Genomic DNA, 11,077 nt, shown 5'->3' on the forward strand with positions numbered 1-11,077 from the left:
CGCTGGCCGTGACTCCACTCAGCCCGGATTCAGTTCCGAAAGTTTTTATTTCAACCCGTTTCTCGTTTGCTTTTAAATGTGTTCCTTTGCTCATTTATCGACGCATCGGTTTTGACTCTGCTTGGGAGAAGCCATTGCGATGGTGACTCGACCCACTTTTCGATGGTATTTTTCCCGGCTGTAGAATTCTAGTTTGGCAGTATTTATTTATTTATCTTTTCCAGCACTTTAAAGATATTACGTTTCCTTCTGACCTCCGTGGATTCTGATGGGAAGCGTTTACATTGACTGTATCGACATTTTTCACATCTGAGCCTCCTGAAACACTATTCCTCCCACCGTCCAAGCTACAAGTTTGCTGTGTGCAGAACGAATAAATAGGAAGCGCATTTCCATACTCCAGCGCACACAACCTCCGATCAGATTTGTAGTGCCTTATTATTAAATGTACAAGGCGCCCCGAAGACGGCCAGACATTTGAGGAAAGCATCCAGCATGGAAGCAGAAACCAACTCCAACAGGGAGGGCGGCGGGCAACTCAGGCAGCCAAAGAAACCTTCAGAAAGACCGCAGTTGGGATTATCGAGTAGAAAAAGCTAAGTTTTTCCCTCCTGAGTGGGAAAAAAAACAGTTCCCCACTACATTTTTCTCCCGTGTTTCTTTAATTATTCGTTCGCACAGAACACGTCCGCTTCTGACACTTGTGGTCACCAGATGTGTAAAGGTTTCCCTCCACGACGAGCAGTTCTCTGTGGCACCAACTGGGTGTCCTACGATTTAGCTCAGTGCTAACACTGTCTACTCACAGGTAGCTTGACATCCCACAGGTTAAGGGGTCGGTCACGCAAGACGGCCTTACACACACTCACGTTCAAGCTCATATCCACTCTCACACACACACTCACACTTACTCATACGCACACACTCATGCACACACTCGCACACGCCAGTCATAGGCCCAGATTCCCGTTCGTGGTGGGTGATCTAGATCCATCGCTGCCCCATAGCACTGGGAGGTCGTTCTTTTTGCTGATGCGGTAAAGAATTATGGATCAGCGAGATTTAGAACAGGGAAGATTTCTTCAAGAGGAAAGCGGATGAAGCCATAAAGGGCCGTAACCACGGCTCCCTGCAGAAACACAAGCTTCGGTTCAGGATCACTCCCAGGGAGGGCGGGTTACCGTCAGGAGGTCCCTGTCACGTTAGGGCCGTGAGGGGAGGTTACAAGGGTGGTGCTGGACGATTGGCCCGTGAGGTCATTTCGATCGACATTCAGCTGTTAATGGCTCGCTCCTCCTGCGCGTGGGGCTACCCAGAATCTCGTCTTGCAATTGCATTCGTGAGCTTCCAGGCACAGGTGTGACATTGTAACGATGGGCAGCCTGGCGCGGACGGACTGCGCACGCGCTCGAGGCCAGACCGGGCCGGCTACTGTTCTATGGCTTTCCACGCCTTCGAACCTCAGGACGTGGGGTCATTTGTAGCCTGAAGAGGGGCGTTCGGGGAGGTCCTAAGGGAGGTCTTGGGCTGGGCCTTCGTTCCTTTGTTCACCCGTCACGCGTGTCCACCTAACGCCCTAACGTGGTCACCTGTGCTCTTGACGACTGGCTGGAGTCGGGGGCGTCACCCTTCTGGAGTGGACGCGTTCGCCCGCCTAGAAGCACCGAAGCTCGGGCCGTGGGGGATTTAGGGAGGCCAGTCAGTTGCTACCTCCATCTGCAGCTCCTGTCCCCTCTCTGAAGAAGGGGGGCTGGGCCGAAAATTCCAAAGCTTCTGATTGTGACCGGATCTGTCTGGTGACCAGCCCCCTCTAGGAGCCCAGCCAGAGTCACCTCGTTAGAACCAGACAGGCTCCGGTGCTCTCGTCACTCATGAAATGACAAGGGTTTCGGGAGGTCCGTGCTCGGAACCGGGGACGGAGACCCATGTACCTGTCCTCTCTGTCGTCGTCTAGGTATCGTCGGGGAAGACAAGGGAAAACATCTCACCTGTTTGAAAGGAACACCGAGAACCAGAGAAATTCCTTGACAGTTTAAACTGGGAGGCAGAAGTTAGAATGTCGGCGGGTAGGTCGGGAGGGCCAAGGAAACCGCCCCCCAGGAAGCGACATGGGACAGAGTTGGGGAGACGGCAGCGGACACCGACCCAGCTTTGGGAACGCGGGGGACGTGAGCGTCAGGGTGGGGGACAGTGCGGATGCTCACGTCCAGGGCGAGAAGTCACCGGACGACGATGTCTGAAATCGCAGGACTAGGACGTAGCACGTGGGCCTCTAATCCAGCGATGTGGTAGAAAATGCTGGAACGGTCTGCTCCAAGTGTGCCAACAGGCCGTCTCCGGGGAGAGGCTCGGAGAGGTGCAGACGGCCGAGGCCAAGGGCTGCTGCTGTCTCTGCGTCGTAGCATTTGACCTTCCGAACACTTTATGACTTCACGAAGCTGAGAATTTCGGGGAATGGGCCATTTCGTGCGTCGACGTACGATACGCGTGATTGTTCCCGGTGCTTGTGGCCTCCGCCGACATAAACGTTGGAGCCTGAGATTCTCAGATCCTTTTCCTGGCACCAAAAGATCACGTTTGAGGGTTTTTATGGCTACGAGGCCAGAGGGAAGATCGTCCCATCGTCTGAGGGCGCGCGTGCGTGTGTGTGCACACGTATGGGGACACACACGTATGTGCATTCTCCCGTTCCAGTCCCAGGCCTTGCCCTAAGTTCCCCTTACCTGCCTCCCCCTCGCCTCCCGTAGTGTGGATTTTGAGTGCGTTCTTAATGTCGCATTAAAGGTGTCGAGCACAGGTGGGTGTTTCTGGGCGCGCGTACAGCGTTCCACGTACCGGCCTATCGGGGTGTGGTCCACACACCGTGAAGCTCGCCCTCTAAAGTGTTCTTGTGTATTTTTACAAATGGGCCGACGTGAGTCCTTCCCCCCAGACCTCTGCCTTGAACTCCGTAAGCTGCGCGACTCCGGGCGCCTGGGCCTCAGAGGGGACACTCAACGCCGGAGCGCCAGAGAAGACGACGTCTCGATCGTTCTAGGCCTCTCTTTCTTCCCTGTGTTTTGACTAAAGCATTTCTCCCCGCGTGTTTAAACGTGGAGACGACAGAATGAATAAACTCCTTGTCGTTCATAACTTCTCACGGCCAAACAAAACCCGGGAATTCAGAGGTATCAGCTCAGAGTCATCAGCCCAAGAACACCTGCCCCGACTTCCACCTGCTTCGTCCCCAGCTGTAAATTCCCCTCTGCACGATTTTAGGTGCTTCGTTCAGACAGGCTCAGCCCTCCCGGCACGCTCAGCCCGAGTCTACCCCGAGCGCGACTCTTTCCTTGAACGATGGCGACAGTCCTGTTTGCTCGTTGCACACTCAGCCCCGTGAGCAGCGCTGCGCTGCCCCTGGGGAATGCCTCTAGGGCGAGCACGCTTGCCCGGGCTGTGCCGGTGCCATCCGCAGGCGGAGGTCTGGTGGCAGGGTCCCCAAGCGCGTACGTGGTACATTTCCCATTCTTCCTTCTCCAGTCTCAGGAATCCGACGGAGAGAGAGCCAGAGAGTTTGGATTGGGCCATCTTCTAAGACCCCCTCCTAGAAAGTAAGGAATTAACGGCACTAGCGAGGTTTCTGTCCGGGGACCTTGAACGTGCACGTCGGGGGTCTCGATATGCTCTGTCCAGAGCAGACAGACGTTCTGATATCCCCGCCTCCGATGGCAGTTCTGCCGGGGCAGACTCGGGGTCCAGCCTGCAGCAGGCCTGGGATGCGCGTGTGGACCCGCTGCTTCCGCGCTGGCTCTTCCGCACCCACGGGTCTCGTCTCCCCAAAGCGGGTGCAGGCTCTGGGGCTGGCGAGCGTGGAGGGAGCCGGCGCCGGGGCCTGGTCCGAGGGTGTGCCGGGCATTCCGGGGGACGGGTAGTGTGGACACGGCCAGAAGACAGGCTCAGCCTGAAGACCAGAGCCCTCAAGTGGCACGTTCCCGTGTCTGCTTTCGTCTCTGCCACCAACTCACCGGTGTCTGACCCTCCCGCGGCTGGGACCGTAGGTTGCAGAAGGTCTGACGTGATATATACTCATCAGACTTCGTGTGACGAACACTCGCGTGCCAGCTCCTGCACGCCACTGGGCTGTTTTGCTCCCATAAAACCGTTTAATCCCCCCAACAACTCTATGAGGTAGATAGTAGCGTCATCCCCACTTCATAGACGACGAGACCGAAGAACAGAGGGACCAAGCGATTATTGCCCAAGGTCGCACGGCTGGTAGGTGGCAGAGCCAGGGTTCGAACCCAGATCGAGTCGCTCCACGGTCCTTGCTCTGCCCACCTCACCGGGTCCCTCCCCGTGTGGCCGGAGTCACATAGCACTTCTTGTAATCGCAAACGTTTGGAAACAACCTAAATGCCCGTGGATAGGGAATTTTATGCACGTGATGTGACGCCTCTCTAATGCGGCGGCGGAAAGATCACCAAGATGCCTCGCGAACAGACAGGCCAGGTGCAGCGTACCGAGTGTGCCGGCGAAGGGGACAGGCCAGGCGTGTGGCCACATTTGCTTGGCTAAGAGTAAAACGTGTCCGAAAGGATGCACAGTGAACGGGTGACCGGGGTGGCCACGGGGACAGGCGGGGGCCGGGGATGGGGCCGGAGGGAGGCTTCTGCTATGTTCCTTTTACTTTTGGATGTTGAGCCGTTTAGTTTTATTCCTTATCCAGAAATGTAGATCCGAAGCCCTGAGAACCACAGCTTTTTAATGTTTTTTTTTTTGCCTTGATCCATGCAATTACTTCGTTCATAGCGTTTTTAAAAATTAAACTTACGTTTTTTAAAACAATTTATATATGTAAAAGGTGATGTGGGCTGTGGGTTTTTAAATAGAACCGAAGTCCCTCTTCGGCTCCGGACCCCAGTGTCCCCGCCTCTTGCGCCCCCTGCCGGGTCCTCGGAACCTTCGTTTCCCGAACCTTCTATTGAAACGTGACTCAACTTACATAAGTCGTGAAATGCCATCATCTCACACGGACAGAGACGAGAAACGAAGGAGTGGCTTCTCCGTGTGACGAGCGCTTGGGAGCTGCAGTTTGGCCCTGGCGGGGTCGCCCCGCTCCCCACGGGGCACGTGCCGGTCCCGAGCTTGGGGCAGCCCCGTGCATCTGTCCTACCGAAACTATATCCGAAAATGAGAACCGAACTGTAGAGACTGGACCTTTAGTGGGGGGTTCGGGACACTCCGCATAAGCCTGAAGTGAACCTCGACTCAGACGACAGCATACAGCTTCCTCCGTCCTTGTCCTGTAGCCATTATGCCGCCACCTCAATCACAGCCGGTTCCTCGGCAGTTCAAACGCCCAGATCCCTTCGTGGTTTGGAAACAGAGCGTTTTTTGATCGTAAGGAGTCGAAAACGGGTGGCGGCTCGTCGCCGGGGACTGCGTTTCTGCACCTGTGCCCGTGGGAACTGCTTCTCGGCCGTCGGCATCGTCGCCGACTCAGGGGGGCCTATGTTCCGTGCGCCACCCCCGCGTCTCCAGGAGCAGGCCCTGTGGCAGGCTGCGTCCCGGGGGACGGCTCGGGGCTGCTTTCCGAGTTGAAGGACCTGCGTCTTCTGCCTCTGGCCTGGCCTGGGGACGTGTGGGTGCTGCAGGCGTCGGGGGCCTGGGACCCTCCCTCCCCGGCCAGGGCGACGGTTGAAAACAGGATCGCGATCAAGCGCATTCAGAGGAGCACGGAGTGTGGCCTGGGGACCACAGGACACTTGTGCTTCCGTCCTCCGCACACCCGTGTGGGGCAGTGCGGGCCGTAGCCCGGGGCTTGGGGGGCGCATGGATGAGGAGGGGCCCCCGTTCTGGCATTTCGGAAGTCTGCGACATGCCTGGAATGGGAGCCGACGACGAGGCTGTGCCGGCGAGCTGCACACGCGGCACGGATCGGCTCTGGACGGCCACCTGCAGACACCCGGCCCGCCATTGCGAGCGCAGGCGGAGCGGAGGCGACACACACGGACAGCGAGGAGCCGGGGCGCTGGTCGCTGAGAGAAAATGGAGAGGAAGCCAGGGTTTCCCAGCCACGCACATGCGAAGGTGGCCAGGACACCGTCCCTCGGCGGGTCTCGCCGGCCAGTCGAGGCTTCGCTGAGGTGGCTCACTGCTGGGGTGACCGTTTCGCGTGTGGCCAGAGCTTCAAAGGAAGCGCTCATGGCTGGGGTGCAGCGAGCATGGTCCCTGAGCATGGACAGCACGTCCCCGGGCGGGTCACCCCGAATGTCAGCCCCTCGGCACAAGAATGGCAGCAGGGACCTCCTCCACAGGGTCCCGCTGTTCCAAACGCTGGCGGCAGCGTCACAGGAAACGGGGCCCAGACGTGTGGCCTGCGGCAGAGCCGGTCCCAGACACACCACGTCGGTTCCGACGTGTTTTGTGACCTCAGGGATGATGGGCCAGGTGGGGGCGGGGTCCGCGCCGCCTCCCTCCACCGCCACTCCCCGCGCATGGCTGGGGACTTCCTGTCAGCCACTGTCCTCCCGTTTCCCCACACCTCGTCCGGCGTCTGTGCCCTTCAGCCAGTTTCCGAGGATGTCATCCCTGCACCCCCGTGCCGCCCCACCCAGTGTCCCCACCGCCGGGGCTGGCCGGGAGGGAAGGCGCCTCACAAGACCACTGTCCCGTGGTCCGGGCTTGAAGGTCCAAATAGCAGGACTCCTGGGTGCAGCCCGGTTGTCACATTTGGGGGCACGTGAGACAAGGCTCAGGCCGAGGCCTGGCCCAAGATCGACCCGCTAGATGCACCGAGAGACGGGGAGGCCGTGGCTGGTCGCGGGGACGGGCCGTTGGGGGAGGCGCCGTGAGACCCGGGGGCGGAGCAGGTGGCCGGGGCAGCAGGTGTGTGTCCCGGGTCCTTGGTGACTAGGAGTTGGGGGTGGGGCTGCCGAGGCCAGCTGGGGGAGGAGGGTGCGGGCTCAGGCCGGGCAGCACCTGTCACTCACTCGTGAGCCGCAGTGGCCTTTGGCCGGGCCGAGGGGTCGGAGTTCACCCAGAGCTTCCCAAGGGAGGTTCCTGATTGTCGGTGGCCCCGGCTTGTGTCTTCCAGGGAAGCTGAAAGAATGGAGCCTCGTCCTGTACGGCACCGCCGAGCACCCGCACGGCGCCTCCGGCTGCCACGGGTCATGCTCCCAGATGCTGGAGCCGTCCACCCCGGAGCTGGAGCCACCCACGGCCACTCCGTCACTGTCCCAGGCCGAGGTTCCCGAGGACGAGGGGGACTACGCAGGTAATGACCGGAGGCCTGCGGGCCGGCCGGCGACATCCCAAGTCTCCACTGTCACCGAGGTGGGGCTTGGCGGGACGGTCCTCCGGGACCGGAAGTCGTGCTGATGACGCGGTTTGCGCTCGCACAGCTGTCCCGGTACTTGACGGACCAGCTCATGCACCAGCACGTGCCTCCGGCCTTCCCAGGCCAGGAAATCGAGGTTCTCCAGGCCCAGCCAGGACCGGCCCTGCCCCCCCGTTAATGAGGCGCCTCCCGGGCCCCCACCTCACGTCTCGCCCCCTGACCCTCTCTCCACCGCCACCCGCTTCCAGCCCTTGCAGCCGGAATGCGGGACCAGGGTCCTAACGGGTGGTGAGCACAGCCGGGAAGGAGCTGGCGGCAGGGGGTGCTGGGGTAAAGCCCCGGACCGGGTCTCCAGAACCTCGACCCGGTGCTGCACGAGGTGGCTTCAGAATCTCACAGGAAGTTACACGCCTTATGGCAAAGCCCGCTCATCCGGGCTCGGGGCCTCCCGCTCACTGCACCCAGGCGGCCGCACCGAGGGGCTGCAGCCTGGGCGGCGGGCTCCGTAGAGGCCTCTTCCCTCTGAACCTTCCCAGGGGTTTGCGAGAAGCGAACATTCTGGTTGGGCATATTGTCCTTAGCTAAATATTACAGCCGCTTGATAAATCGTGGCTGATATCTAAGACTATGGACGTTTCGAGTTATCTAACAGCTTCCGGGGCATGAAAAGTAATAAGGGAGAGAACGTCACCGATACACATCAAGCATAAATTACGGTCGATCCCATTTTAAATTTCTCCTGCCTCGCCTTTAAAATGGAGCATTGAATCATGTGTAGACTAATCTGCTCGCGTTCCCCTGTGGTTTATAAACTGTGGCAAGATTCAGTAATTATTAATAAAGGACACTTTTTTTTGGTCATGCGGGTGGGGAAGATGCGTACGGAGACTTAGCTACGCACCCCGGGCCTGGAGGGTTGGACGTGGCCGGTTACCTAGATGCCCTTTTGGGGTTCTGCTGCCCTTGCTGCTGGGTGAACCCCAGCCTTACACGGGGCTCTCTCCCCACCGCGGAGATGCTCCCGGAGCCCGCAGGTGAGCCAGCGGCCGGAAGCGCACCTGCGGGCCCTTCCGCGGGGCCGCGCCTGTCCTGGGACATTCCGGAGTGTTCTGTGTGTGGGTGGGGGACACTCACACTCTCCGGGTTCCCAGCCACCCCGCTGTCGTCCATTTTCTCATCCTCAGCCGCTGGGCACGGACTTACCGTTCCCCAGACGCCTTCGCAGCGCTGGGAGCGGCGCGGGCCCCAACTCCCCCTAGGGCCGAGGAAATGGGTCTCTTTCTCGAGGGAGGCAGACCCGCTGCTTCCCTCTGCTCTGGGACAAGTCGCTGCAGGAGGTGTGTCATGAGGCCACCGCGGACCTGCTGGGTGGGAGGCTGGAGCCCAGCAGCCAAGCTCGGGTGTCCTCAGCACAGGTGGCACGGGCTTCTGAGGCTGTCCCCACAAACGCTGGGCCGAGGCCGACGAGGATCAAACCAAATGAGAATTGACCTCAAAAGGGCAGGCAGCCTGGAGCAGGGGAAGGGAGGCGGGGTGCGGGGGGAGAGGTGCGGGGTGAAGGGGGAGGGGCAGGCTGCGACCTCGTTGGGCATCGTGGGCCACGGCCTAGACCCGCCCTCAGCGCCACAGCCTGTGTCCTTCCGCCCCAGACCAGGCGCTGCGGCCCAGCGCGGTCCTGCTTTGGGAGGGGTTCCCAGTGGCAGCTTTGGAAACGTGAACATAAACCTTTGGGGCGGGACGCCGAGCAAGCCGGCCGCTCTGGGGGGCTCTGGGACGCATGAAGGGGGCCTGCTGTCTTTCCCTCGTGTCCCGTGAAGTGCTGGTGGCCAGCAGATCGCCTCTTCTTCGCTTCTGAGCGTCCTCCCGTCCCCTCCCACAGCTGGAACCCCGCAGAAGCTTCTCTCTTCCTTCCGAAGACTCAGAAGCCTCATGGTGGCACATGTGGCCCTGCCAGGGAGCCTTTCGGGGCCACTCCCTCGAGGGGGAGGGGGCGGGGGGCCAGCTTTGGCACACGGTGGTCAAGTTCGTCAGGCCAGGGTGAAGAGGACACGCGTTGACAGAGCCCAGCCCAGCCTGAGGGTCGTCGTCTTCCCTGAGGCACACGTAGACCGAAGGGCCCGGCAACGTGGGGCTGGCAGGAGTCCGCTGAGCTCCCTGCGTTTCTCCCGTCACTTTTGCAAAGGGACACAGGGCCCCAGAGTTCAATGGGGGACTTAGGGCAAGACACTGGTGGCGCATCGCTGAGGACGACAGGACAGGAAGCGAGGAAGGAGGTGGCCGAAGGGGGCCAGCCCTGCCCTGGTCCTGACACAGGCAGCCCAGCCTGTCCCCAGCCCCGTGTCCCCTGCCCCATCCCTGCCGGCCCCTCCTGACCCTGCTTGGCCGTGACATACTGATGCTGGGTCCCAGGGGACTGGCCTTGACTGAGACGGCGCCTCTGTGGGTGACAGGACGTGCTTGTTTCTTTAAGGCGTGTGCCATCCGGAGTGTGGGGACAAAGGCTGTGATGGCGCCGGCGCAGACCAGTGCTTGAACTGCGTCCACTTCAGCCTGGGGAACAGCAAGACCAACAGGTGACGGCCGGGTCCCGTCCGCTCGTGTGGGGCGCTGGGGCGCCCCGCCGAGGGGGCCGGTTGCGAGCTGTGCTTTTAGCCCCGCCACCCCTGGTGCCCGCTTAGGAAGCGTTTAGGGACCAGGACCCTGTGCTGCACACGGGGCGCTCCCGTCCCTTCATGCCCAGGCGGGGCTGCGGCATCCGGGGCCCCGGGCGGGGTGCAGGCGTGACCCGCACAGTGGCCAGTGTGACCGCAGTCAGCCCGCACTGGGTTTCTGCCGGAGCTAAAAGTTCCAAGTCCGATACTGTCATGTGGTGACTCCCGGGGTGACCGGGAAAGGGTTCCCGGGTTCTGTCCCCTCTCGGCCCCCTCTGAGCCCCTGACGCAGACCGAGGCAGCCGAGCGGTAACCCGCACCGCGGCCACCGCGGCCGGACTCCGGCGGCGAGGGCGGGGCGCAGGCCGGTGGGAAAGGCCCCGTCTGGTCCCGTCTCCCCAGGAAGTGCGTTAGCACGTGCCCCTTGGGCTACTTCGGGGACACAGGAGCGAGACGCTGTCACCGGTGCCACCGGGGGTGTGAGACCTGCACGGGTAGGAGCCCGACCCAGTGCCTGTCCTGCCGGCGTGGACTCTACCACCATCAGGAGACGAACACCTGCGTGACCCTCTGTCCTGCCGGGCTTTATGCTGACGAAAGTAAGTGCGTGTCGCCGGGCATCGCAGTGAAGAGTCGGTCCCCTCTCCCCGGGCTGGGGTCCCCTCTCCTGGTAGAACTGTCCCTGCCCTCTGCTTCCTGTGTACTCCGTGCTTCTGAGAAAGGATGTGCGTGCGTGCGTGCGTGCGTGTGTGTGTGACAGAGAGAGAGAGAGAGAGAGAGAGAAGCCTTCAGGCCAGTTCATTGATAGCGGGTCACACACAGACCGGCCAGAAGGGTTCAAAGTGACGCTGAGCGAGAGCCTCCGCAGCCCAGGAGTCACCATCCATCACTGAAGATGGCCACAGCAGTGGCTTGAGCGAGCCACTCAGGCTCAGTCTGACTTCACATGTCCCGCAGTTTCTCCTCCAGGAGAGGCCGTGCTCGGGGCTCCTGGCCGCTGGATGTGTGTGCGGGGCGGGCTCGGGGGGGCGGGCAGGGGAGCCGGCTCCGGCTCAAGGACTTGGTCAAGGACTTGGGCGGAGCTGGGTGGGAGGCCGTCCCAGGAGGA

The 11,077-nt window shown here is 60.9% G+C and overlaps 1 protein-coding gene across 1 annotated transcript in view; it reads left to right on the top strand.

Annotated features, from left to right (window-relative positions):
- The window catches only part of PCSK6 (proprotein convertase subtilisin/kexin type 6), an 84,011-nt gene that overhangs the window by 61,995 nt on the left and 10,939 nt on the right, over nucleotides 1-11,077 (top strand). Inside the window, exons 15-17 of the mRNA XM_025043525.1 lie at nucleotides 7,076-7,255; nucleotides 9,789-9,891; nucleotides 10,372-10,568. Of these exons, the coding sequence (XP_024899293.1) occupies nucleotides 7,076-7,255; nucleotides 9,789-9,891; nucleotides 10,372-10,568 (480 nt within the window). The remainder of the gene's footprint in view (nucleotides 1-7,075; nucleotides 7,256-9,788; nucleotides 9,892-10,371; nucleotides 10,569-11,077) is intronic.

The sequence above is a fragment of the Pteropus alecto genome, unplaced genomic scaffold (assembly GCF_000325575.1).
Source record: "Pteropus alecto unplaced genomic scaffold, ASM32557v1 scaffold102, whole genome shotgun sequence".
Classification (NCBI taxonomy): Eukaryota; Metazoa; Chordata; class Mammalia; order Chiroptera; family Pteropodidae; genus Pteropus; species Pteropus alecto.